This window comes from Castor canadensis, chromosome 1 (genome assembly GCF_047511655.1).
Source record: "Castor canadensis chromosome 1, mCasCan1.hap1v2, whole genome shotgun sequence".
NCBI lineage: Eukaryota > Metazoa > Chordata > Mammalia > Rodentia > Castoridae > Castor > Castor canadensis.
Genome location: NC_133386.1, coordinates 112,161,070 through 112,188,520, shown reverse-complemented (window position 1 = coordinate 112,188,520; position 27,451 = coordinate 112,161,070). Strand labels below are relative to the sequence as shown.

Genomic DNA, 27,451 nt, shown 5'->3' with positions numbered 1-27,451 from the left:
TATAGGGTAACATATGCAACACTGAATAAGGCAGACCGATCATCAGTAGTTTAAGCCCTTTCAAGAAGAAGGAAGGACACAATGGAAATACTAATTGGTCTTTTGGCTACAGTAAAGACAGGGAACATTGGTGCTAATAAGGTGGTGGTTTTCTTAATTGCTAAAAAGTACTTACTGTTAGAACCAATGTGATTAGTTCCATTGTCATTTAAGATCTGTGCCTCACCCAGTGCTGTGGTTGAGAGTTTGGTGTGCATTCAACATTAACTGGAAACATCACCCCGAGCCTTTGCATTCTTGGCAGGCAATGGCTGGCACAAAGGACAGAAGGACCAAGGCTTTATTTTCACTCATTTTTTAAAACATTTTTTCACAGTTTAAACATAACATTATACTGGACAATCTCCATTATTTAATATTTTCTTCTCTTTAACAACAGTCAAAAACTCACACTCTGGAATTTTTAAATGGGGAAGCTTTAAAAGTGCCCAAATAAATTTCCTTTTCAAAGAACTAGTAAGCATAGAAAATCACCTTTTATTAGTTTCTTCGGGATATGTAATTTACATCTGAGTTTGCCCATGGAGGCCTCCACTGACCATTCTTTTCCATTACCACCCCTGACCCCTGACAAGCTGAGGGGCTCCAGCAGCATCAGTGCCATCCTGCTGGCAGGCCTTCTGTTACAAAGAAGAGTACGCATCAGCTTGTCCTCCATCCCCTCTTTTCTCAAGCACTCCTCATATCACTTCTCCATTGTCAGTGCGGAAAAACGTCTTGGCACGGGGCCTGGTTCCCCTGGCTGCTGCCTGGGGAAGGAACACAAATGTGTGTATCTCCATGTGTGTGCCAGGTACTGGAGTGACCTGTCAGTTGTGCAGCACAGTTGCTGTCTTGCCATCTGAGTTAAATGCAGTCCTTTGGAGCCCTTCTCTACAGCACTGTCAGTTCCTTCTGAACCTGTCAAAACATTCCTTCTTATAGCTCTGGATTCATTATTTAGGAAAATGTCACCGAATGACTTCTCCAGATAACTCCTTACCTGCCACACGGGAAGTAGAAAAGATACGGACATTGAGGACGTGAAAGGAAAGGGAAGAAAAGGAATACCTAGCTCTTCTTCACCTTTGCATGCACGACTTCAGTTTCCACCCATAGCTATTAATATTGGAGAGGGAAAATTGAGTGTAAAATAAATTTATGCTTGCTTATAGGGCTTGCCTGATAGAAGATGGCATGAAGAAACTTTCAGGTAAACGTTGTCACTAACAACCTGAGAGGATAAGGGCAAAGGCCAGCTGTGATCCAAATCCCCAGACAGCTGGAGCTCCAGTACTCTAGGACACTTTAATTTTAAATACACAGTGTAGCACATTCCAGTATAGATTTCCAGATCCTTGAAAAATTCTCATGCTTTTCTTAAATTGCTCAGAGCGCTCTAGGCGTCTGTAGGCTTCTCTTGACACCCTGTGAAGTAGCTGAAGGCCACATGTTTCTCATCCCAGGTTAGGAGAGAGCAAGGGCCTGACCAGACACATGAAGTGCTGGTGACTGAGAAGGATAGACGCAAACAAAGCCCCCACAAGTTTTCCAGTTGTATCACCAATTATACAGGCCCAACTTTCACACAGGTGGCCTTAACCTAGCTGACTGGGGATGGGGGCTGCTGCCCATGGTAAAGATGAGCTGTGTTCCCCTCACACTGGCCTAAGTTTGGGTCATTGGGGAAATCCAGTTAATTTTGAAATGAGGGAGAATGAGAAAGAGGAATTTCTCCTTATTCCTTGTATCTGAAGCTGGTCCCTTGGGAGCACATTCCATAAAGCTGCACAGGGTTGCATCCTGGCAACTCACTACAGCACAGCACAGTAGCAGCTCTGAAGCTTCCTACCTCTGCTGAGGCAGCAGATTGTGCACAATCCTCAGGTTTTTTCACATTAGTTCTGCAGCAGTGTTTACGGGATATAAGATAAAGGGTTACAGGGTACAGAAGTGTGCACAGAGTTTGCACAGAAAGCATTTTCCAATGCTGGCTGCACATTAGTCAATCTGGACACACTCTGGTCCCCAAGACAGAGACTCCTCCAACAGGCTCTTCAGGACCAAAGCAAGCATTATGCACAGCAGCCAGTACACACACTGTGGCACTGGCTCCAGGTTACCATGGCCCTGAAGTTGCAGTCAAGCAGAGCCCCTGGTTCAAAGCCTCAGTCATTCTTCTCCATGAACTTGGTGCAAATCCTAGAACTGACTTTGTTCAATCCACAGTCTTCAACTGAAGGTGGTCAATGTTTTTTAACCTTCCTGCTGTTCCATCAGGGATGGTTTGCATGGTAGGACACAAGAGGGTGTAGGATGCACTGACTAGGTTTGTTCCTTTCGTTGGAAAATGTTTTCCTCTTGAGGTAGCAATGTATTTGGGCCCAGCCTTGGCTAACATTCTACATCTTGCAGTTCAGTCTCCTCAGTTGTGCTTTCTGCAAAGCAAAAGGCAAGTCAATGAGCTGAAAATCAGCCACACAGTGGTTTCTTGGTGTGAATAAGAGAACACATGCTACCTCTGGCCTCAAATGAATGATGCTGGGCACTGGTGGCTCACGCCTATTATCCTAGCCCCTCAAGAGGTTGAGATCAGTGGGTTGCGGTTTGGAGTCAGCCTGGGCAAATGGTTCATGAGACCTATTTCAAAAAAACCCATCACCAAAAAAGGGCAAGGTGTAGCCTTGCATTCAAACCCCAGTACTGCAAAAAAGAAAAAGAAAAAGAAAACCATGAATTGATTATCCAGAGCATTACCTTTGAGTTTATGTCTCCTCTTCTTCTGGAATTTATATGCACACCTGTTACAAACCCACATGAGGCTGATTAACACTGCAGCCACAGCACCAAGCAAAGCAAGGAAGACAGCAACAAAGTGGAGGTCTTCGTAGAGGATTTCTAGGGAAAGGGAAGGGGAGAAGAAGACAATGTTGTTTAACATTATGAAGCTGGCCACCCACACTTGCAGTTCAGAAGAGCCCCTGGGATGTCTTACCAGACACGTGCAGCACGATGGTGCCAAACTGACTGCTCCCCAAGCTTTCTGTCACAGTGATGACATAGTAGCCGGAGTCCCTCACGCCCACATGGAAGAGTTGGATGGAGCCATTGTCGAAGGTGCAGACTCTGTCCTTGTGGCTTTGAGAGATGTTGGCTGGAGTCCCTGGTTTCCACTCCACAATCTTCTGCACACCCCAGTTGGACGTGTACTTCCATTCAATGGTGGGCACCCCGTGGCAAGTGTAGTCAACAGAGAGCAGGATGTCTTCTTCAACGGTTGCATTGATCGTGGATTGGGGAATGTACAGCGATACACCCTGACCTGCAGGATGAAGTGCTAGATGTTAGGTACACATATGAACTTATCCTTAAGTCAGCTTATTCAATTCATTAATTTATTTCATAAGCATTCACTAAGTGCCTATTACATGCCAGGAATGGCTCAAGGTTCTGGTGTTGATACTATAATTGTGGACAAGACCCAACTTTCCCTGTGTCTAGCTTACATTTTGTTTTATTTTTGTGATACTGGGGCTTGAACTCAGGGCCTACCCTTGAGCCACTCGACCAGCCCTTTTTTGTGCAGGGTTTTTTCAAGATAGGGTGTCGCCAACTATTTGCTTGGCTGGCTTACATTTTATAGGGGAGACATACAAGGAGTTGATAAACAAATGAGAAAATTTTAGCTAATGATAAGTGCTTTAATGATAATAAACAAGGGTAATAGTGATTGGTCATTAGGGAACCCTCACAACTTTAGATGGTCAGGGAACAGAGGAAATGACAATTGAAGTGAGACCTAAAGGACAAGAAAGAGGGAGAGGAAGCAACCCTGTGGAAGATGAAGGGCATTTTAGGCAGAGGGAATAACAAATGAAAGCCTGTGTGTTGAGAATGAGCACGGGTATGCGTTCAAGGACACTATGGCAGCCAGTGTGCTGGAATGCAGGGAGTACCGGGGAGAGTTGGGACATGAGGTTAGAGAGCTGGGCAGCAGCCAAGTCATGATGTCAGGGAGTCAAGGGAGAGGGGAAGCTATAGGAAGGCAGGAAGGTGTGTTTCCCATTAAGCTGGGGACTTCTACCATGGAGAACATACTGGGGGTCATGGGGGTAAGAGAAGAAGTCAGAGGAGCAGTCAGGAGGCTACTGCAGAAAAGAGACAGATTAGTAAGGAATGGCCTGATTTGGAACATACAAGGGCAGAACATGGGGACCAGCTGGTGTGGTTAAGGCAAAGAGGCATCAAACAGATTTCTGCTGAGTGTGTGGATTAGTAGTAGTGCCATGACTGAGACAGTATGTGCTGTACATTACTAAGTAGGTACTGGAACAGGATAGATAGACGAGGAGATAGGGAACATATATTTGCTTGTTTCTTTCATTTTGCCTTTTGGGAGTGTTGGGGTTTGAACTCAGGGCCTTGCCCTTGCTAGACAAGCACTCTACCACTTGAGCCATGCCTCTGGCCTATTTTTAATAAATATTAAAAGGGCCAGACTCAGACATTGGAATCAGGAAGTAAAAATGTTTAGATGCTAAGTTATAAGACTAGGAAGACACAGAGAGGCTATCTGCATCTGCCTTCCCTTCATGATGTTAAGAAGCTGCATGAAGAGACAGAGACAGAAAGAATGAAAGGCACGTCTGCAAAGGAAAGTTCTAAAACTCACCTACTGTCCCTGTGTTTTGGAGAGACAAGATCCCATCTCCATGTTTCAAAATAATAAGCTGCTCTCATCCTGGCCACCCAGAACCATTGCGTATGATTACAGTTTGCTAAACTTTGACTTGATGATGTGTATTTCCTCAGTTCAGACCATATAGAACCCACAAAAGGGCCTCCATTTTTGAACTTGTCTCTTTCCCTGCACTTCTGGCAGGAGGTACTTTTTCCTCTCTCTTTAAATTTCTCCCTACTTCATCCTGTTACACCAAAATAAATCCTTGCTAAAACTTCCACCTTGAGACTCCTTGTTCTGAGATACCGTGAAATGCTTTTCACGTGTGGATCTCAACTTCCAGTGATTTTGCATGGAAACTAGGAAACTCAATCCTCCTCCAGTGGATTCCAGGCCCCGTGCCAACTGCTGTACGTTTATTATTTCATTAAAGCCTTACACAATCCATTTTGATTCTATCAAGGATTAACCTCAGGCTCAACCAGATGGAAAAACTTGTCTAAGTTCACTCTGCAGGGCTGAGATTCACATGAGGACTGCTGACGCCAAACCTCTATGCTCAGTGGAGGGAGCAAAATGTGACAAGTGCCTCCCACATTGAGAGGAGTAGTCAGGGCTGGCTAGAGACTGGGTGGTGACTAGCACAGGGGATAATCTTGGAGCCCATCACTTGGTTTCCACCTTCATTTGCTGTTTAGTTCTGTCATTCTCTGGATGCCCAGTTGCACTGTGAGCCCTGCTGTGTGCTCTAGGTAACCACACTTGTCACTTTTTCAGCCTCTACCATCCCCAGCAAATCTCATTTGTATCCCTTTCCTAAGGTCTGGCTGAGTAACTAAAATAATCCAATAAATTCCATGCTGAGAAATTCCAGATTTACAGCTGCTGAGTAACAAAAATATATTGTTTCCCTGTGATACTGTGATATAATAAGAAATGTATATTTGATCTCTGACCCTCCTTCTTGTCACACAGCTCCTAAAACCCTGGGAATCTCTGGAGTGATAAAAGTCCTTTTTGTATGCTGATGGCATGACTGGTGGTTTAGGATTGGAGCGGATTATCAGAGAGACCAAGGCGTGATTAGAGGATTGGAACCCCAATCCCTAGCCTCCAGGGAGGGGAAAAGGGATGAAAGTTAAGTTGATCACTAATGGCCCAGGATGTAGCCAGTCATACCCATATAAAACAGTTTCTGTAAAACCCCCAAAGGACAGTTTACAGAGCTTCTGGAGAGCCAAATAGGAGGAGGTTCCTGGAGGGCGGCACACCAGAGAGCACGGGAGCTCTGAGCCCTCCCACATACACTGCCTTGTGTATCTCTTCACCTGATCATTGGGATCCTTCATAATACCCTGATAGAACATGTAAGTGAAGTCTTTCACTGAGCTCTGTGAGCTGCTCTAGCAAATTAATTGAACCCAAACCAGGTTCTGGAGAAACAGACCCACCAAGAACCTATTGTCTTCTTAACATTGTCCTTTTTAAACTTCTGAATCTGGCCTCTTAAATATTTTCGTTATTTTTAATTTCCATGTCGTCTCATCTCTCTAGCCTGTCTTAGTTACTTGCAGACCATGTGACTACACTGTCACCAACACAGTGCACACATTGATTTTAGCATGCACCGACTAGCCCCACCTGCAAAATGGTGATCTGCGGTTTACCATTCCTCTATATTTATTGCCTGACCTATCCCCTTTTCTTAGTGTCTCTAGACTCACAGATTTTTTTTTTAATTTCAGATGGCACACTCTATTATCATCTTTATGTTTCTTTCTGGGTTATCCTGGGTTATTTGGTTAGTGGGAGCCTCTTCAGGCTCTAAGTGTTCTCTGAAATAACCTCACTGGTTTTTAAGCATTTTCTTGAACCAATTACATTTTAACAAGGACCCTCATATCTCAAAGACAAAGAATGACAAACTTGAGAAATTCTGGCATTGGGGAAAATGGTGAGGAGATTGTTTTGGGTACATAGTCTTTTTATATCCCCTTCTCATACCACTTGGAGTGACCACTAGTTTCACACATGGGCCACCTTTGGGAATAGAAGCCCAATGCAGAGTCCTGCTCTTGTGGTATTCACTGATGGATCCCAGACTCTTCAAAATAGAAAGTATCTAACTGGCCAATCTTCCTCCCAGTATGGGAATTCAAAAGCTTTTAACAGGTATTTGAAAGCTGCTTTTGCTAAAAGCCCTGACTCCTTACTGCCTTTCATTGGAAAATTCCCCTAACATCTCCCAACCTTAGCAAGCAGCAGCAGAGGAACATGACAACTCTTTTCCAGAGAAATGGAAGGAAAAATTAATGGTGGTGGAAATGTAACAGGGACAGACACCTAAATTAACAATTTTACAGTCACCTACTGAGTCATCATGCTCCCTACCTTTGGAGGAAACCTTTTGTTAGCAGACTCAAACTCAGAACTTGGCGCCAACAGATGGATGGACATTGACACCAATGGGAGATAAGCCAGAGATGGGTGATCAGCATCAACAAGACTCAACCTCAAAAGTTGGTACCAACAAAGACATTCACACCAATGGGAAATAAGAAGTCCTGGAAATTCTGAGAGTTTGGGGCTCTCCCTTTAAAACTCATCCTTCTCCTTGGGCCAGGGTCTGCAGTCTTTAGGATGGTAAGTCCACTTCATACCTTAATTTGCTAGCAAATTTATAAAACCTTCATTTCCTCTTCTCCCAAACGTTGTTCTCGTTTTTTTTTCTAACTGATATCAAACTCAGGAAACCTAAGTTTTGGTAAAAAGCTTAGCATTCAACCTCAGCCAGGACTCTTTCCTTGCAGTGACACAGTGTTCTCTACTCTAAGCAACTTTTTTCCACTTTGGAGAAGCTCAATTTAGAAAAGTTCCTTTTATTTCAACCTGGAACCTATCCACTTTGTAGCAACACAGACTACAGGAGATCTGTCCCAGCATATGGAGCCCTTCAGGCACCTAAGATCATTCCCATGACATCCTTCTCACTCTCATTCAGACTCTCAATGTGCGACACAGTTATTCTTTAACACAAAACAAGTGAAGAGTTTAAGGCTTGGAGAAAAAATAAGAAAACAGGTCAAATTCCAGGTCAGACTTTGGAGGGCAAGAATCATATGTTTTCTTCATTCTTGTACCCCCTGTGTCCAGCACAATGCCTATTGGTCAATAGTGTTTGCTGAGTAAATGAATAAGTGAATGACCAAATATTTATGGAAATAAGAACTATTAGCTGTTTCCTGCAAGGAATGTTGCTGCTTTTCATGATTTGAAAATTTAGGTACATCAGAAAGTTAACATACAAAGAGGGAAGAGAGTTACGATTTAATTAAGGCTTTATGTGTTAATCATTATGTACTTTACACTCATTTTTCTTTTCTTTCATTATTATTATTTTTGGTGGGACTGGGGTTTAAACTCAGGGCTTTGTGCTTGCAAAGCAGCACCTTACCTCTTGAGCCACACCTCCAGTCCATTTTGCTGTGGTTATTTTGGAGATGGGATCTCCTGAGCCATTTGCCCAGGCTGGCATTGAGCCATGATCCTCACCATCTCTGCCTTCCAAATAGCTAGGATTACAGCTGTGAGTCACTGGTGACTGGCTTTCTTTTATTTATTCATTTATTTTTAATATGAGAGTCAGCAATACACCCACATAGCTAGGTGGCAAGGATGGAATTTCAAGGCAGTTCTGACTGATTTTAAACTCTGTATCTTTACTTCGTGACTGTCTGTCTGTTATCTATCTATCTGTCTATCTTCTATTTAATCTAGGTTTCTGATTTCTCTAACCTCAAATATGAGCAGTTAGAAGAGTGATTACTTTTTGGAAGACTTTGAGGAGGACTCATATAAGAATTCTTGACCTGTTTGGTGGAATTCACCAGTAAAACCATCTGGTCCCATCTTTGTTGGGACATTTTTGATTACTGATTCAATCTCTTTTCTCATTATTGATCTGTTCGGGCTTTCTAGTCTGATTCAGTTTTGGCAAGATGTATGATTCTAGGAGTTTGTCATTGCTTCCTTGTTCATCCAGTTTGTTGGCATACGATTTGTGGAGAAAAGCACCCTCTTAAGGAGGAATACTGGAAACAATTCTCATGGAAACAGAATTCTCATGGAGTAAGGAAGCAAGGGACAAGTGTGCCAAATTCCTACATGAAATGAGGAAATAGGGGCTGAGTTATGAAGTGTTTCTGTGTGTACAAAATTCACACCATGGGATTCAAGGAAGAAACAACCAATCAGCAGTGCCACAAAAAAAGACAGCCAATCAGGAAAATCCAAAATTATTCCATAAACACCTCCCCCAAACCAAGTAGCAGCAACATTTCCCTTTCTGCTAGGCTGTCCACTGCTTCCCTTAGCCATATACGAACTTAGCCATATACATGTCTTGTCTTGGCAAATTCTTTTGCCAACTGTGGCTCCAAAGTCCACGACATGATTGTTCAGAGCAGTTTATTATGATCTTTTATATCCCTGTGTTATCAGTTTTAATGTCTTTTTCATTAAAATTTTATTAGAGTCTGTTCTTTCTTTTAATATACTATGAGTTTGTAAATTTTATCTTCTCAAAAAGCCAAATCTTAGTTTTGTTTATCTTTTCTATTGTTTTTCTTATTTCTAATTCATTTATTTCTGATCTAATCCTTATTATTTCCTTCCTTCTGCTAACTTTGTGCTTAGTTTCTCTTTTTCTAGTTCCTAGAGGTGTTGTTAGGTTGTTTATTTGACAGCTTTCTTTTTTTTCTTAATGTAGACACTATAGCTAACTTTCCCTCTCAGAACTGCTTTTGCTGCACCCAATAAATTTTAGTATGTTGAGTCTCCATTTGTGTTTGTTTCAAAAAATTTTTTTAGTTTCCCTTTTTGATTTCTTCTTTCACTCACTGGCTATTCAGGAATATGTTGTTTAATTTCCATATATTTGAGAATTTCTAAATTTCCCTGTTATATTGCTTTCAAGTTTCATACCATTACGGTCAGAAAAGATACTTGATATAAAATTTAAATCTTGAATTTGTTGAGAAAAATTTCCTCTTCATTGGACAAACTAACTAGACATTTAACTAGGTTTTAGGTATAAAGAGTTCCTCCTCCTTCAATCTACCTAATTCCTAATCTATGATTAGGAATCTATGATTAGGAATAAAATATGTATAACAAGGATAGAAAATTAATAGTTCCGAGTATTTTAAGGTCAAATGCTTGTCAACTGCTTAAAAAGCTGAATTACTGAGATTCTACCATACCCCAGAACAAGTCTAGAGAAACTTATAGGCCTGGCTCACATACACTACTTAAGGGAGTTGGTTCAATGCATCATATTCTACTCGTAAAGTATATGACAGGAAGCCAGTAATATGAGTGAGTTTTGTGACGGAGATATGTAGCTCAGGGGCAGAGCACACAGTTAGCATGTGCAAAGCCCTAGTTTCACTCCTCAGTGTGTACACACACACACCCAGAAAAAAAGAAAAAGAGCTTTGTATGGACAATGAACAATGTCTATGATGTCACTAAGTTAAAAAAATATATATAAAACAAGCCAGTCATGGTAGAGTGCACGCCTGTAGTCTCAGTACCGAAGAGGCAGAGGCAGGAGCTCAAGGTCAGCTTGAGCGACCTGGTGAAACCCTGTCTCAGACTAATGACCTCATTAGTATTTATGTAAATAGGTACTAGTAAATACATGAATGGATAATAAAAATACAATTTATTATTTTAAATATTTTTAAGATTTCTTCTTAGACAAAGCAATCTGACCAGCAAAGTTGAAAGGAAAGTTTAAAAGTTTACCATCACATCTTCACTTGAATTCTATGTGAAAAGCAGAGAGGAACTAAACTTCTAGCCATCTTCAGGACAGATGGGGTTACTTCCTTAAAGAACAAACCATGGAAGGAAGTGATGACTTAAGCAGAGCCCTTGAATGGAAGGGCGTCCTGAAAACCTGAGTCCCTGGAGCTGGTGAAGTTCTCTGGGAACTAATCTGAGAGCTATGGAAAGTACTAAAGTACTAGCTGAGTGAAATAACAATTGCTGGAATAGAAGCACCTCCCCAGGCTTCCTCAGCAGCAGGACTGGCTTGCTTTGCTAGCCTGGAGAAGAGTATATTGTTATTACCTCCATTTTACAGGGCAAACTGAAGTTCCCTGAGGTTAGTCATTTACTAATGTCACAGTCAGTGACTGAGAGAGGTTCAAACCTGGGTATTTTCTACTCTAATGAGCCAGGAAATTTGCAGGAGTCAGAGAAGGGGAAGAACATAATAATAAGGTTTTAAAAGCATGGGAAAGGGAGGAAGACCAATTCTAGCTGAGAGAACAGGGAGGCCCTCAGGGACCCGAGGTTTGAGACCCTGAGAAAAGAAGTGCAGACTGCTCCTGGAGACGGCCAGAAGGAAGTGCGTATGTGTAGGTTAGGCTGGCTTAGACCCTGGGATTTTTGCTAGGAGGACTTGTCCTATGCATCTCAGTACTCCGAGGGCCCAGCATACGGTCCAGCACTTTGTCAGTGTTCAAATATACTCTATAAATGAGCAAAGGATGGAATGCATGCTCTGCCTGAGACTGTTGCCAATTTAGAGGTCAGGAGGAAGGGATCTGTGTTGAGATGAGGGGCACTGGATCTGGCTGAGGGAGGTGCTGGTAGCACCCCTTTCCCAGCACTAAGTCTGCTGAGTCAAACATCTAGGAGGGCCAGGTACCAGTGGCTCTCACCTGTAATCCCAGCTACTCAGAGGCAGAGATCAGGAGGATCGTGGTTCAAAGCCAGCCTGGGAAAATAGTTCTCAAGACCCTATCTTGAATAAAATCCATCACAAAAAAGGGCTGGTGGTGGAGTGGCTCAAGGTGTAGGCCCTGAGTTCAAATTCAGGTACTGCAAAAGAAACCCACACCATGTTTTAAGCAGCAACTGCAACACTCACATCCCTGGCCAGTTTCTGGCATTTTTGAATCAGGTGAGCCTGGAATTTGGGGAGGCCAGCACAGCAGCCTCAAAAAATGGTCTTTCCCTTTAGCTGCCAAGAACAGTGTTGATGACTGACATGTGCACAATTTACAGGGGTGCCTAGCCCCCCTGTTCATTCAGGAGGTGAATTTTCCCTCTCAGTGCCTGATTACTCAGAAACCAAAGTTCAGCCCATCCTGGAGAGGCCTCTCCATGATCCTATGACCTGAGAAGTTACCCAAATGTTGTCCAAATCCAAACAATGTAGCCAAAGGCAGGTTTAAGTGGAGGCCGCCAAGCTGTTCCTTTCCATCAGGTTTCCGAATTTTTACCCTAATCAGAAAAATCACTCCAAAAGAGCAAGAGTCACCATTTCCTATCAGTAACACCTGTTAGGCACCAGACTAGTATCACAGTCCAAGAAACAAAGGGTGCGGGAGTTGAATGACTTGGTATTATCAGACTGGTAAAGATGAAGAAGTCTGCCAACTTCTTCTGTGTAGCAGAAGTTATACTCGAACATGACTGTGATGATTGTAAATGGGTGTAACCTGCCATTTACAAAAAAAAAATCTATGAAAATATTTAAATTGAATATGACTTTTAACCCAGAAACTCCACTTTTAGAAATTTATACTCCAGGCAACGTGGGCACACAGATGCAAAGACACACGTGTAAGTCTTTTTATGAAGCATGGCAGAGGAAAGTGCAGTAACAAAAGATGGCCACTTTTAGAAATTTATACTCCAGGCAACGTGGGCACACAGATGCAAAGACACACGTGTAAGTCTTTTTATGAAGCATGGCAGAGGAAAGTGCAGTAACAAAAGATGGAGATAATTCCTGTGTTCCCTGCTAAGGGACGGGCTAAATAACATTAATATTCACACATTGGCATACTATAAAGATACTAAAAATGTGAAGCAGATCTATGTGTGTTCATATTAGATGACCTCAAAAAGTTTTAACAGCCCAGGGCAATGTAGGGAATGCATCCACTTGAATAAAGTAATTATGTGTATAAACACACACTCACACATAAACACTCAGACACATTTCTCCATATGAATACATCGGATACCTCTAGAAGATGCAACCATCTTTGTGATGAAACTGGGTGCTGGATATCTGAATGGAATGAAGCTTTGCATTTCCCTCTCTACCATTTATTGATTTATTGACTGATTGGTGGGACTGGGGTTTGAACTCAGAGCCTCAAGATTGCTACACAAGTGCTCTACCACTTGAGCCACCCCTCACCTTATCCTTTGAGACTGGGTTTCGCTACACAGCCCCAGTTGGCCTTGAATTTGTGGTCTTTCTGTCTCAGACTCCAGAGTGCTGGGATTGTAGATATAAATCACCATACCTGACTACCACTCTCTTCCCTTTCCAACAGCTGGAATATTTTAGAAAGTTTGTGAGTTACTTAACAAATAAAAAACTGTAATCCTAAAAACAAATAAAATGCACACCAAGTCTGAGCCCTATATGTTTCTCATTTGAAAATGTTATTCATATTTGACAAAGTACTTTGCAAGTGTTGCATCTACTCTTAACAGTTGACAGGCACCTCAAGATCAGCATCTTCAAGGATGAACACATGCACAATTGTATCAAAAGGCCTTGACCACCTCAGGAAGGATACAGAAGAAACTGGTAATGCCCCTTGGCTCCAGGAAGTAAGAGGAAGACCTACGTGGTTGGAGGACAAGACTTTTAAGTATAAATATTTTGAATTTTGGACTGCGTGCAAATACTACATTAAAACATAAGCAAAATTCAACAGAATTTAATTGATCTAAAACCAAAGCAATAAATGTACAATTTACCCATCTCTCCTAAATCTGGTATTCTCTGACCTTGAAGAAAGGTACTCCCAGCCAAACAGTTCCACAAGACCCCATCACAATACTTCCTTCTTCCTCACCCTACAACTGTCACAGGGTCTTGCGGAGTTTACCCATAAGTGTAAGTTGAATCTGACTTGTGTGCCCTCTTTCTTTCCCCATCACGCTAGTCGTGGATGATCGCAATGTTCTTCCCATTAGTCTCACTATGGCTGCTTAGCTTCCTCTAGCCTATAGTCCAGGAAACATCCTGGTGATGCTTTCAAAACATAAGTTGCATCATGTCTCCTACTTAAAACCCTTGTTGGATTCCCATTGTCCAGCAATAAAGTCAAAGACTCTATCAGCAGACGACAGGGCAGGTGTGGTCTGGACCCTGCTGGCTACTCAGACCTCAGTGTGACTTAGTCAACTCTGGGCTCCCAGTGGACTGCATTGCAGCCTCTTGATTTATCATCCTGTCCCCAGCACAGGGTCTGTGCACACGCTGCTCCCTCTGCCTGTCTCATCTTGTGTTTGCCAGTTACATTTATTCATCCTTCAGACCTCCCCATTACCACTTCTGGAAAGCATGGCTCAACCCCAGGCTGGCCCAGCTCTCTCCTCACATGTAATCCGGCATCTTTCCTGTGTAGTACTTATCACAGTTTGTACGTGTACACTTATGTGATGATTCAGCATCACTCTCCCTTTAGACTGTATTTCCATGAAGGCATCCTGTTTGGTTTCCCATTGCAGCCCTAGAGTGCCACAGAATGCCTGGCTATGGATGGCAATGACTTCCTCCCTTAGAGTGTTATGCATTTGGCCACGGAGTGTGGGGTGCTAAACCCAGGACTATGTCAAGCTGAGCACAGATCAGAGGTTAGGAGTCCATGGCTGGTTCTGGTTTGATCCTTGGAACCAAATTTGCCTCCTTTCCCTGTCTGAAGTATACATATCCTCTTGCTTAAACAGTCCTGTAACACAGACAAGCATGCAAGGGACCCGCATGTACACTCATTCACACAGCCCCACACAGTATCTTACTTTCTGGAAGATGAGAGCCATATGTACAAAGAATCTCAAAGTCTGGGTGCTGGTGTCTGACGCTTGTAATCTTAACACATAGTGAGCCTAGGAAGTGGTCTTAAATCCCCCCACCACCAAAAAGGAATTTTTAGCCAGGCACTGCTGGCAAATGCCTGTAACCTTACCTACTCGGGAAGCAGAGATCAGGAGGATCTAAGTTTGAAGCCAGCCTGGGCAAATAGTTTGAGAGACCCTATCTCAAAAAAAAAAAAATTCATTGCAAAAAAGGGCTGGTGGAGTGGCTCAAAGTTAGGCCCTGTACTAAACCAGTACCATTAAAAAAAAAAGAAGAAAGAAAAAAGGAATTTTTAAAACAAAGAAAACATCTGGATGTAGTAGCTCATGTCTGTGACCCTAGCTACTCAGGAGGCAGAAACTAGGAGGATTGCCTCTGGAGGCCAGCCCAGGCAAAAAGTCTGCAATATCCCATTCCAACCAACAAGAAGCTGGGCATGGTGACAGCATCTGTGGGAACCCTAAATAAGATCTTGGTCCAGGCCAGCCCAGGCCTTAACCCAAGACCCTATCTGAAAAATAACTAAAGCAAAAAGATCTGGGGGTAGCCAGGTGCTAGTGGCTCATGTGTGCGATCCTAGCTACTCAGGAGGCAGAGACCAGGAGGATTGAGGTTCAAAACCAGCCCAGGCAAATAGTTCTCAAGACCCTATCTCGGAAAAATCCATCACACACAAAAAAGGGATGTGGAGTGGCTCAAGATGTAGGCCCTGAGTTCAAGTCCCAGTACCACAAAAAAAAAAGTTGATCTGGGGGCATGGGTCAAGTGGTGGAGCACTTGTCTCCTGAGTTCAAACCCCAATACCTCCAAAAGAAAAAGAAAAAAACCCACCAAAACCCAAAGAAAACAAGTAAATCACTTCTCGGCAGGCTGCATAAGAGGTCAGCTCTCCTCTCCTCCTATGCCAAAGGCATACTGGTTTAGGGCAAAAAGGGTTGGGGTCAGGAGTGGAGTGGGTGTAGCAGAGGATGGCAAGATGCTGGCTGGGGAAGCCAGGAGAGCACACAGAGTGGAGCCAGAAGACCTTCATCATAGGGATTCAGCTTGGCTATAACCATCTTGCTCAGCAAGAGTCCCGACATGCATTGGAAACTCACAGCATAAACACAGTTGTTAAGCTAGCTAGCCAAGTGCTTCACACTGGCCAATGACACCCAGACGGTTTAACTAATGATGATACATTCATAGGTTGCTTTTTTGTTTCTTTTGTTTTGAGGAAGACCATGTACGTCCCCATGGGTCTTGGGCCACCTTTGTCTAGCTTAGCATATAAACCCCTTCCTCCTGTCTCCCAGTACAGGGATCTTCCTGTTTTGCTGCCACACACTTACATCTATATGTCTCAATAAATTGCATTCTCGTTATCCTGGATTTGTCTGCCTCTGTCTTTATCACTGGGCACCTTCTACCTTTGGCACTCGGTTCTTATACACTGGGTTTTTCCAGACTACCTGGCTTTATTTTGGCTGCATGTATTCTAGCTGAGCAACTTTTCACAAATCCCCTCAACAATCTAAGCTGATATTATCTCATTTGTAATTAGGGATTTTTGTGGTTTGGCTGTCAAAGGTTCAATCAAAAACAAACACCAAAAGAGCCACGTGCATAAGAGAGCTTGACAGCTAATAACAATTCCTGAGCACGGGGGCTCCTTCCTTTGCTTTTTAACCCAGAGGAAGCCCTGATTCCAGGTAATAACAATTCCAAGCAATCTCAGTCCAATCCTGGGGAGAAACCTGGCTCTTCTGTCCTTGATAGATAAAATTCCATTATTTACGCACGTTCCGTTGGTTGTCTCCTATTCCTTATGAATCACTTAGCTTCTGACTCTGTTTCTTCCTCTGAAAAGTGGGTATATTGTAACCCTTACTTTGCATGGTTGTTGAGTCAGTGTCTGACAGGCAGTGAGAGTTCCCTAAGGTGGGCTAACACAACATTTCAGAGTTTCAGTTTGAGGAAGTTGTACAGTGGCAATGTCACAGGCTTGGTAAGGCCGGGGTAGGAGTCACAGGCTACATAGTGAGGGAGCGAATCAAAGTAGGGTATGGATCCACCCAGACCGCTCTCCACCCAAGATCCCCACCAATTTTTTTTTTGGCTCCTTGTTTTGGCTTAAATTGTGCCCCCTCCCCCTCCAAAAAATGATATGTTAGCATTGTAGATATATTCAGGATGTGACCTTATTTAGAGATAGGGTCTTTACAGGGGTAATCAAGTTAAAATGTTCTTCAAAAATGGGAAATTTGGACCAGAGTCACACATGTACACAGAGAGAACAGCATGTGAAGATGAACACAGAGATAAGGTGACGCATCTACAAGCCAAGGAACACAAAAGGTTGCTAGCAACCAGCAAAAGCTAGGAGAGAGCAGAGTCTTCTTCAGTCCTCAGAAGGAAGCTGCCCTGCCTGCCAACACCTTGATCTCAGGCTTCCTTCAGAACAGTCAGGCGGGAAATCTGATGTTGGAGCTACCTCATTGTGGTAATCCTGTGGCATTTGTTTCCAGGAGTAATGGTCCTCGGGTAGTTAGTTTTCCACCTACCTAGGACTGAGTCAGTAATCGAGTTGTCAAGCCGCAATTGAACACTAAACCATCTGGGGAAGCTTTTAGAACACTACCTTGCACTAATGAATTTAGAATCTTGAGGGCATGGCATCAGGGCTTTGTGACTTTGTGACTTTTAAAGCTCACCATGTGAACCCAGTGTGTAGCCAAGATCAATTGCCCTGAGCTAATCTGCACAAAAGGCATTTGTAGCTAAAGCTTATTTGTAACTCCTTCATGGTGCACTTTTACAAAGCTTAGAGCCAAAGGGATGTGTGGAAGAGGAGTGTTTGAGACACTTGTGATAGCCCTTTTAGGGATACATTTGGGGGAACTGTTTCTGTCTGGCCCTATTTCAGGGGAGGGGCAGTGCTGGTAATCAAACCTAGCGTTCCACGCATCCTAGGGCCCCACACATCCTAGTGAAGCAGTCTACCCCTGAGCTACATCCCCAGCCCACTGGCTAGTTCTATTTCTAGTGATGCTTTGGGTAGACAGGCTAAGTAATTCCATTTGTTCCTCCATCCTCTCCAGTTCTGCAATGCAGTGGTTCTCAATGTGTAGCCGCATCAGAATACCCCAGAGGCTTGTTAAAACACAGATTGCTGGGCCCCATCCCCATCTTTTGGTCCCGGCCACCTTCTCATTCAGTAGGTCTGATGTGAGGCCTGAGAGCTGAATTTCTAATAAGTCCCTAGGCGATGCTGACACTGGTTCCTGAACCACACTTTCAGAATTTATGCAGTAATGATTCTACAACACCAAGGAGTACCCAACATGCTCTCCAAATCCCAGCAGCTCTGACTCCTCTTCTCCTCCAACAATGTTAACACCACTTCTGTCAGACCTCCTGTGGTGCAGAACAACTCATCCTGGAGAAGGGAAGACATGGGATACCCAATCCTTGCCAGAAAGAGGACCAATAGGTAAAGATCGAAAGAAGCAGACTTGAGGCAGTGTGTGTATTAATGGATTCTGGAGTCAGGCAGACTGTGGTCAAAATTAAGTTCTGCCAGTGCCAACTGTGTAATCTGGGATAGATAAGTTAATTTCTTTCAGCTTCAGTTACAGTGCCTCTGCAGTAAGGACACTGTAACAGTACTAGGACCACCTTCTGCAGCGGAATGAAGTTTAAACAGGACAACACCACAATTTCTAACACTGGGTAATCACTCAATAAATAGTAGCTATTATTAGAGTGAATTCTTTGAAGATTCACAGAGCTGTATTCTGAGACAGTGAGCTCCCATCCTCAGGGATGTGTGAAGAGAAACTTGAAGCAGTACATGTGACACTGGGAACTGGCGTGTTGGCTGGAAGAGGCTGGTTCTTCAGTCTGAACCACAGTAGGTGTGGAACTGGAGTAATTATTTGCTGTCATGTAAATGTTGGTGTACCCCACCAAATTCACATGTAGCAACCTAATGCTCAATGTGACAGTTTGAAGAGGTGGGGACACTGATGGCTCATACCTGTGACCCTAGCTACTCTGAGAGGCGGAGATGAGGAGGATCATGGCTCAAAGCCAACCTGGGAAAATAGTTCTTGAGACCCTATCTTGAAAATACCCAACACCAAAAATGGTTGGCAGGGTGGCTCAAGTGGTAGAGCACCTACCTAGCAAGTAAGTGTGAGGCTCTGACTTCAAACCTCAGTCCTGCAAAAAAAAAAAAAAGGTAGGCTGCTGGGAAGTGATTAAGTCATGAAGGCTCCACTAGCACCCTTGTAACAGGCACTCTAGCAAAGTCCTGTAAGGACACAGAAGATGCAATCTCTATTGAACAGCTCCTCCGCAGATCCTGAGTCTGCTGGCACCTTGACTTGGACTTCCCACTCACAGAACTATTAGCAATAAATCCCTGGGTTTTGCTTTTTGTTTGTTTGTTTCTATGTTACACAGACTGTTTTCAAACTCTTGGGTTCAAGTGATAATCTGGACTCAGCCTCCCACATAGCTGGGATTATAGACATGCGCCTCTCTGCAACTGGCAATTTATGTTGTTTATTTTATTATGGCAGCCTGAAAAGACTAAGACAGCAATTACAGACCTGTGATTCTCTTCTGGAAGTGTGGCAAGAGATTGGGCAACCTGAATTTCCAACCTGTAAAATTCCTTCTGGAATATTTCTGTCATAACTTTTCCAGGTATGAATAAGGGCCAGGCCATCCTTGTTGGAAAACTGGACTCTTTTCTGAAAGATCATAACTATAGTAAAGTCACTGTCATACTTCTAATCAGATGTCATGGAAACCAGCTGTGATGGTGGTGACTGTCTAGCTCTGTACAACCCTGGGAAGTGAGGAGCTGGCTTGGTGTGCCCTCTGCAAAACTAGGCTGCAGGCAACAGGGTCAGGCCTGGTCCACTGGCCAGTCTGGGAAATCAGAAAGAGGTCTCGCATAGACAGGTCTGTAGGAAATATGTATTGAACAGGAAGACACACGAAGAAATGAGGTGGCAAGGTCTCCTAACAATTCTTTTAGGAGGAGTTTACAGGATGCTTGAAGGCTCTTGGAAGACAGGTGTAGAGTGACCAAAAGATAATCTAGGCACACGCGTTACTGGATACCCCAGACTAGACTGCAATGCTCCTCCAGAGAAATGAACGGGGCTAGGGATGTGGCTCAAGTGGTAGAGCACCTACCTGCAAGTGTGAGGCCCTGAGTTCAAACCCCAGTACCGCAAAAACCAAAACCAAAACAAAGAAAATGAGTGGTCCAGTTCCTCTTTGTCCATTAGGTCTTAGTTTAATCATTTCTTCTTCCAGGAAGCCTTCCCCAGTCCCTCAGTACCAAGTTAGGGTTCCAGTTCTGCATTTCAATTGCTCTTGTTCCTCTGTGTCCACACACTTAGTCCACGCTAGCACTCTGCTGTTATTCCAATTCATTAATGGGCTCATCCTCCCAGATCAACTGTCGCCTCTCAGAGCACACAGAGGCTGGTCCATGTTGGTCACAACTGAATCTGCAGAGTCTACACAGTGCTCAAGCTTTCCATGAACACTTCCTGACTGAATGAATGTCTTGAGGCAAGCCCCTCAACACTCAGTTTCCTCATAAAATGGGCATGCATAGCATGTCTTCGCAGGATTACTGTGAAGAAGAGTTGAAAGCAGCTATGGCACCAAATAAATGTTCAATAAATCAGTTATTGTTCTCTTGGAATTGTTATTAATGGTTATACAAACACAGGAGATACTGGTTGTTCTTCCCCTATGTTGTCTGGAAGCTATTATTAGTGAGCTTCCTGAACCACACAGCTGTGTCTCAATTAATCTAGCCCCAACTTCCTTTTCCATCCCCATCTCCCAGGATTCCTGCTCAACCCCCATTCCAGTTGCACTAAATTATGGATCAGTCTCCAATGAGCCTTTATCTCCTGAACCTCATCTCAGATCACTCCCCTCCCTGCTTCAGATTTCTGCTCACTCTTCAAGGCCTGTCATAATTGTCATCTGGCATGCCCCACATGGCTCCTGCAGCAGGGTTCCCAGCCTGCCTTGCACTCCTGTGAGATGAGTGACTGCGCTTAGGTCTCCATCACCAGCACACAACAGTTTGTGACATGGGGGACGTAGGCAAGTAATTTTCTCCCATAATTGATTTGCTGGGTTGAAAGGTACCAGTTAGCTCTGTGGGCAAAGGGAAAATGACACACTGGACCATAAAATCCTGTTCAACTAAAGAATGATCACCCAGTTTACTGGTCCACAGAGAGGAGGCTCTTCATGATTTCTGCAGTTCAGCTCTTTCTGTCCCTGCTTACCTGACCACCTCCTACTTTTTTGCCAAGGTTTCCTCTTCATGAAACTCCCTTGACTCTAAACGAGCCCCAACATTTCCCAGTGCCCCAGGGCATCTGGTGTCAAGTTATCTACAAGGAATCTGACTCCCCCTGGAGCTGTGTAGTCCCTCAGGGCAGGGACCTGCTGTTTGGCCCCAGCTACCGGCATGACGTCCAGTGTACAGTAAATGCTTAGAACTATTGAGACAAATGAAACTTCAAAGCAAAGCAGCCTTCTGTCCTCCCCTAAGCTTGGTGGGAAAGTCTTTATAGGTTTGTCCGGATAAAACCACAAATAAGTCATAAGTGAGACTCTATGACATAATGGTGGGTGTTCTGAGAACAGAAGGTAGGAAGCCATGTGTGTACTTCTTGACAAGCTATTCCCCTAGCACAAGACTAATGAAGGGAACTGAAAAATCTTCTAGGCCACACATTAGAATTGTTCCTAAAAGGAAAACAACCCAGAACCCAGGTCCTGTCCACAGAAATGCTGACTTAACTGGTCTGGGGTAGGGTGGCACCTGTCATTCTTACAAGCTCTTCATGTTCTAATGTGTTGCCTTGGTTAAAAACCATTAAGCTCTCTCACTCTCCTTGTACTATGTACTCAGAAGAGGGTGATGTCACATACAGGGCTTGCAGATAGCACTGGGACTGGGACCAGTCCCCTAAGCCCTTTCCTTCTGTCAGCTGGGGAGTCTCTACAGCAGGCCTCCTTTGGGGTCAGCATGGTGCAGGCCTGAGCTGCCCCTGAGGGTGTGCCTCAGCAGGGAGAAAGACCAGCATGCTTTCTTAACTGGCTGGACATGTGGACAAGGAATGTCCTGTGCTCCCTTTATGATCTACTTTGTCATTTCCCCTTTGCTCACGAGACTTACCTACCAGGTCTAGCAGAATAAGTTATGGGAAGTGTCATTTTCAAACTCAACTGCCAATTCTCTTTCTCTCTGACTCCATTTTAGCTGGCTAAGCAAACATATATCACATAAGTACAGCCTGCATATGTGCAGTGGTCCCATAGGATTATATCCCTTGGTGATATCACAGCCATTTCAGTTTGTGTAAGCATACTCAGCGATGTTCCTACAACAACAAAATTGACTAATGACACATTTTTCAGAATGTACGGCCATCTTAAGCATTGCATGACTATACTTTGCCATCCTAATCCCATTTTCCAGAGAAAACCAAGGTGTGGGGTCCTGAATGCTCAGGCTTTGGGTGACTGTGTCAGTGTGGCCAGTCACACATCAGCTATGTTCCCAGTGGTATTGCTAGAGCCAAACTTACTTCCTCTTCTGCTTAGCACATTCAGACTCTGCCAGGGCCCCAGAGATACAGTGTACCTATTTTTTGAGTCCCTTCTGTACAGTTGCAATTCTCTTCTTCACACTGTCCTGCTTCACACACTTCCTCGCCTTTCAAGACTCAACCTCCACTCCTCTTTGAAGCCTTTATGGCTCCCCAGGTTGGATGCCTCCAGTGACTGACAGTAACACTGCCTCTGCAAGGATTCAACTTCAATCCAGGCCAACAGCCACTGTAGTGAAGTTATTGATTTATAACAAGCATTCTGACTTTAGATATATTAAAATGTTTTAAAAGAGGGGGAAATAGACAGAGGATGAAGAATATAGCTTTCCTTAGGTCGTGGGGATAATGGAGAACAGTGGTCCTCTGGTCCCAGTCCCCCTCCCAGAACAGCAAAGAGTATACTTGGAAGACTCTGGAGATCAGGAATAAAGAAATTTGGGTGACTTTCTCCCTCAATAGCTTCATTTAGTTCCCGAGGCTGATTTTGAGTACTAACCATGTGGAAGGGAGGTGTATGTGCAGGGGGTGCCTCTCAACCAGGGAGCTGGCACCTCTTCCATACAACGTGCCAATCCCTAGTATTGTCCATGGCACTCTACACTGAGTATCTGTCTCTACCCTCATTGCAAGCTAAAAGCTGAAAGCTTAAATCCCATCAGGAGAGGCCTGGCTAGGTGAAAAGTAGCATATTTATCTGATGACATATGTACAGCATTTGAAAGGAATGCACAAGACCTCTGTTTACTAACATGAATGGAGCTGGAGAAAGTTGGTGTAAGAACTAAGCCAGTGAATAACAAGTACAGCATGATTGAATCTTTTCTTTTTTGGCAGTGTTGGGATTTGAACTTAGGGCTTCCTGCTTGCTAAGCAGATAACTGCATTTTTTTAAAGGACATTGAAAAATCATTTTTACCCAATGGGTATGTTTGTATGTATGCAAAACCATTTTCTATAAATTTGAAAGAACAATGCAGAGTGAGACCAAACCTCATTTGTCTCTCTTTCATCAGGGGCCAATCTAAAGCCTCATGCAGCATCATAGGTGCTTGCTTAGTAAATGAGTTCTGTGTGGGAATCAGTATCAGCACGTAATGAGGCCTGATTCTGAAGTGATGGACCCAGGAGTTTCCCAAGGGTCTCGCTCCTATGCCATTTCACCCTGCTCTTTCTCTGTATGCTCAGTTAAGCCCAGAGCCCACAGCTCCATTCTAGTAATGGCAACCATGGGTCTGTCCACTCCAGGTCTAGAGCCAGACTCCATTCCTACTCTGCTGCTCCTGGAGACTGGGCCATGAGTAACTTGGTGGGGCTGCCTCCTTCAGCCCTAGTCCCACCGTGTTAAAGGATGCTCATGAGTGTGTGTGTATGTGTGTGTGCGTGTGTGTGTGTGTTTGTGTGTGTGTGCTGGGGAGTGGATTGCTTCTTAAAAATTAGAGTTGGTGCAAAGGAAAAAGTTAACCATGTCCCAGTCTTGGATCATCTGTTTTCAAATGATAGGGAGCACTGGGTACTCACAGGCCTGATGCCAGGTTGAGGGTTGGGAAAAGAAATAAACAAGGGTTTTAGAAAGGCACTCCATGCTGGCCTACCAGCTTTCTGAAGGTACAAACCTTTAAGACCCTTTCTTAGTTGGGAATGCTGTAATATATACCCAGATCCAGTGGCTTACAAAATGAGCATTTATTTCTCATAATTCTGGAGGCCAGAAAGTCCAAGATCTAGGTGCTGGCAGATTTGCATCTTAATGAGGTGAGGGCTCTCTTCCTGTCCTGCATACTGTTATCTTCTTGCTGTGTCCTCACAAACTCTGGTCTCTCCCTCCACCCCAGTACTGGGGATTGAACTCAGTCCTTACTGTGTCATGCTCTATCATTTGAGCTCTTGAGCTAACTTTGGCTGGACTGTCTTTGAACTGAGATCTTCCTCCCTCCACCTCCTGAGTAGTGTGCACCACACCTGGGCATCTTTTTTCTCTTTCTTATGAGGACATTAGTGCCATCAGGGAAGTTCCCCCTCAGTATCCCATCTAATCACCTCCCAAAGGTCCTACAATAGAGGTAGGGTTTCGATCTATGAATTCTGTGAGGACACAAACATTTAGTCCACAACCTTCTGTCTCTGATCTCCCCAAATTCATATCCTTCTTTCATGAAAAATATATTCATTTCATACCAATAGCCCCCAAAGTTTTAACTCAATTTAGTATTAACTCTTAAATCTAATGTCTAATTTAAATAACACTAAGTCAAATATGGGTGAGAGTCTGAGACAATAACCTCTTCAGTTATGAACCTGTGAAACTACAGCTATGTGCTTACCAAATACAATGGTGGGACAGGCAGAGGATACAGACTCTCATCCAAGAGGGAGAAACTGGAAGGAGGAAAGGGGTGATGGGTTCCAAGCAAGTCCAAAATGTAGCAAGGCAAGTGCCATTGAACTGAGGAATCAGCCCTGATGATCTCTGAATCACTTTTGGTTATTCCTCTTCTGTCTGGAGGAACAGTACATGTTTACAGCTGCGTAGCAATATGGTTCAAGTCCTGTAGGATTTAAGATGTCCACATTCTTCCCTCCTTCTGTTGTGTGTCCCTTCCCTTTAATTCAAACTGGCAGTGTTGCTGCTGGGGAGACCAACTGCTGCTTAAGTTCACACCCACAGTAATCTTATCAACTGGCTGTTTACAGGCTGGGTGCGGTGGCTCATGCCTGTCATCCTAACTTCACAGGAAGCATACATAGAAAGACCGTGGTCCAGGCCAGGTTGGGCATAAACGTGAGATCCTATTTAAAAAATAACTAAAGCAAAAATGCGTGGAGGTGTGGCTCAAGTGCTAGAGCACCTGCCTAGCAGCTCTGAGTTCAAACTCCACTACTGCTCCGCCCCCCGCCCCCAAAATCATATGGCTATTTACCACACCCTTGCTGTTCTTTTCCAAACATACTTTTTTATTTTTTGCAATATGAACAGGCTGAGAGTTTTCCAAATCTTTTCCTTTTTGTTTACTAATTCTTCAAATCTCCGCGCCCTCTTCTACTGTAAGCAGTCAGCCTTTCCTTCAACACTTTGCTTAGAAATTTCCTCAGCTAAATATCCAAATGCATCAGTTGCAAATTGTTCCATCCACAAAACACTAGAACATAAACACAATTCAGCCTGACTCTTTGCCATCTTATAAGAATTATCTTTTCTCTTTTCTCCACCGCCCAATAATGTACTCCTCATTTCTCTGAGACCTCACCAGAAGTCCTTAACATCCATACTTCCATTGTGTACCTCAGAAGTCCTCCAGCCTCTACCCATCACTCAGTTCCAAAACACTTTCACAATTGTAGGTAGTCATTACAGCAGTAGCTCACTTCTGGGTACCAATTTCTGTCTAGTCAGCTTGGGCTACTATAAAAAAATACCGTACATTGGATGACTTAAACTAGTCATTTCCTTCTCATAGTTTTGAAGGTTGGAGAGTGCAAAATCAAGGTCTAGTAGGCTGTTTTTAGTGAGGGTTCTCTTCTTGGCTTGTTATATTGTGCTTGCTATGTTTTTGCAGGGTAGAGTGGAGAGAGAGACCAGAGCTCTCCTTTCTTTTCCTCTTCCTATAAGGACACCAATCCCACCTTAGGGGTTCCAACTTCATGAATTCATCTAAGTCTAATTACCTTCCAAAGGCCTCACCTCCAAATAACATCACACTAGAGGTTAAAGGTTCAACCTGTAAATTTTGGGGGAACACAAACATTTAGTTTATAACAGCACAATTTATAGAGGAAAGGCTTTAAAGACAGGGCATTTGTTGGCATACCTTTAACACAGACTTTCTGGATTGAAGCTCCTTTTTTTCAGGGCTGGGAATCGAACCCAGGGCTTGTGCATGCTAGACAAATGCTGTCACTGAACTGCATCCTCAGCTCTGGACTGAAGCTCTTGATCCATGTCAAGGAAGCAACAGTCATTAGGGCTGGTTTAACTCACAGGCCTCATTCAGGCAGGTACACGTTCCTTCATCATCTTTTAACGGGTAGTTCTGGACTAGCCCTGGGCAAGTGCTAGGGACTCTGAGCCGAAGGACAGCTTGCCTCCAGGGAGCTTAAAGCTGTGCAGTTACAAACATTTGCCTGTTAGCCAGGTTTTTCTTGTGCTATCTTGCCTGGGAAACCCTGCATTCCCTCTGTCCAGTTCCCCTGGCTGCTGGTAGGTGTGGCTCCCTTTGGAAGGTTTCCTCGCGTTCCCCTAGTCTGAGTCCTGAGCCTCTAGTGCCGCCAAATGTGACACCTACTGCTTCTGCAGGCTTGTCCCTCCGAGGCTGGCGCTCTTGTCTGCTTGTCTGCCCCCCTGTCCCTCATGAGAGATGGGCTCGGTGCGGAGAGGTCCACCTTCTCCAACCCGAGGAACTGAGGTCCCAGCGCTCATCCCCAAACCCCTACAATCACTTCTCCTTAGGATTAGGTTGTTGTGGGTTCGTCTGAATAAGCGGGGAGGCCCGAGGAACGCTCGGGAAATGTGGAGGGGTCCCTATAGGAGCGGGCGGGGTGCGTGCGCCCTTGGGAGCGGCAGTCTGGTTATTCCAGGAAAAAGAAAGAAATGTTGCAGAGGAGGCGGCCACCCGGCGGGGATCGGTTGTCACCCGGCGGGGATCGGTTGTCACCCGGCCGGCTTCCGGCTCTGATAACTGCGGGCCGGGTTCCCCGGGCGCCCCAAAACGGCCCAGGTTCCCCTGCGCCTCCGGCCGCACCCAGCCAGCCCCGCGAGCGAGCAGCGCGGTGCGGGGCAGTGGGGCTCGCAGCGCCCGACAGTCCGCACCACGATCCCGCGCCGCCCCGCTCCGGTCTCCCCCCTCCCCCACGCCCCCGCGCTTACTCTGCAGACAGCGGACCGCGGCCAGGCAGAGCGCGAAGAGCCCCAGGGAGATGGCGCGGGTCTTACTGCTCCCGCACCACACAGGCCTCATGAGCGCGCGGGTCGGAGGGCCAGGCGTGGGCCGCCCGGTGAGGGCTCGCGCCCGCCGCCGCTCCCACTCCACCTCCCGCAGGTTCTCCAGGGCAGGCGCAGAGCGCAGAGGAGCTGCTGGTACTTTTGCTGCACGAGTTCCCGACGGTTGCGGGGGGGTGGGGGGGCGGAGTGCAGAGGGAGGGGAGGGGGAGGGGAGAAAGAGAGAGAGAGGAGAGGATAGGAGAAAGAGA

At 44.6% G+C, this 27,451-nt stretch overlaps 1 protein-coding gene across 1 annotated transcript; it reads right to left on the bottom strand.

The window, feature by feature from the left end:
• Positions 1 to 322: 322 nt before the first annotated feature.
• LOC141425011 (V-set and transmembrane domain-containing protein 5-like) lies at positions 323 to 27,334 on the bottom strand. The gene is made up of 4 exons (XM_074081002.1): positions 27,129 to 27,334; positions 3,035 to 3,361; positions 2,797 to 2,937; positions 323 to 2,477 (listed from the first exon to the last, which is right to left on the bottom strand). The coding sequence occupies exons 1-4, from the start codon at positions 27,217 to 27,219 to the stop codon at positions 2,434 to 2,436; spliced, it is 603 nt and encodes a 200-aa protein (XP_073937103.1). The 5' UTR covers positions 27,220 to 27,334; the 3' UTR covers positions 323 to 2,433.
• Between the last annotated feature and the right edge of the window lie 117 nt (positions 27,335 to 27,451).

What these genes read in the sequence shown, in the direction of transcription:
- LOC141425011 (XM_074081002.1), bottom strand. Translation starts at nt 27,219, where the DNA reads ATGAGGCCTGTGTGGTGCGGGAGCAGTAAGACCCGCGCCATCTCCCTG. An exon ending in CATCGTGCTGCACGTGTCTG is followed by an intron (nt 2,938 to 3,034) that starts GTAAGACATCCC and finishes CCCTTTCCCTAG; the next exon opens with AAATCCTCTACGAAGACCTC. An exon ending in GAGGAGACATAAACTCAAAG is followed by an intron (nt 2,478 to 2,796) that starts GTAATGCTCTGG and finishes TTTGCTTTGCAG; the next exon opens with AAAGCACAACTGAGGAGACT.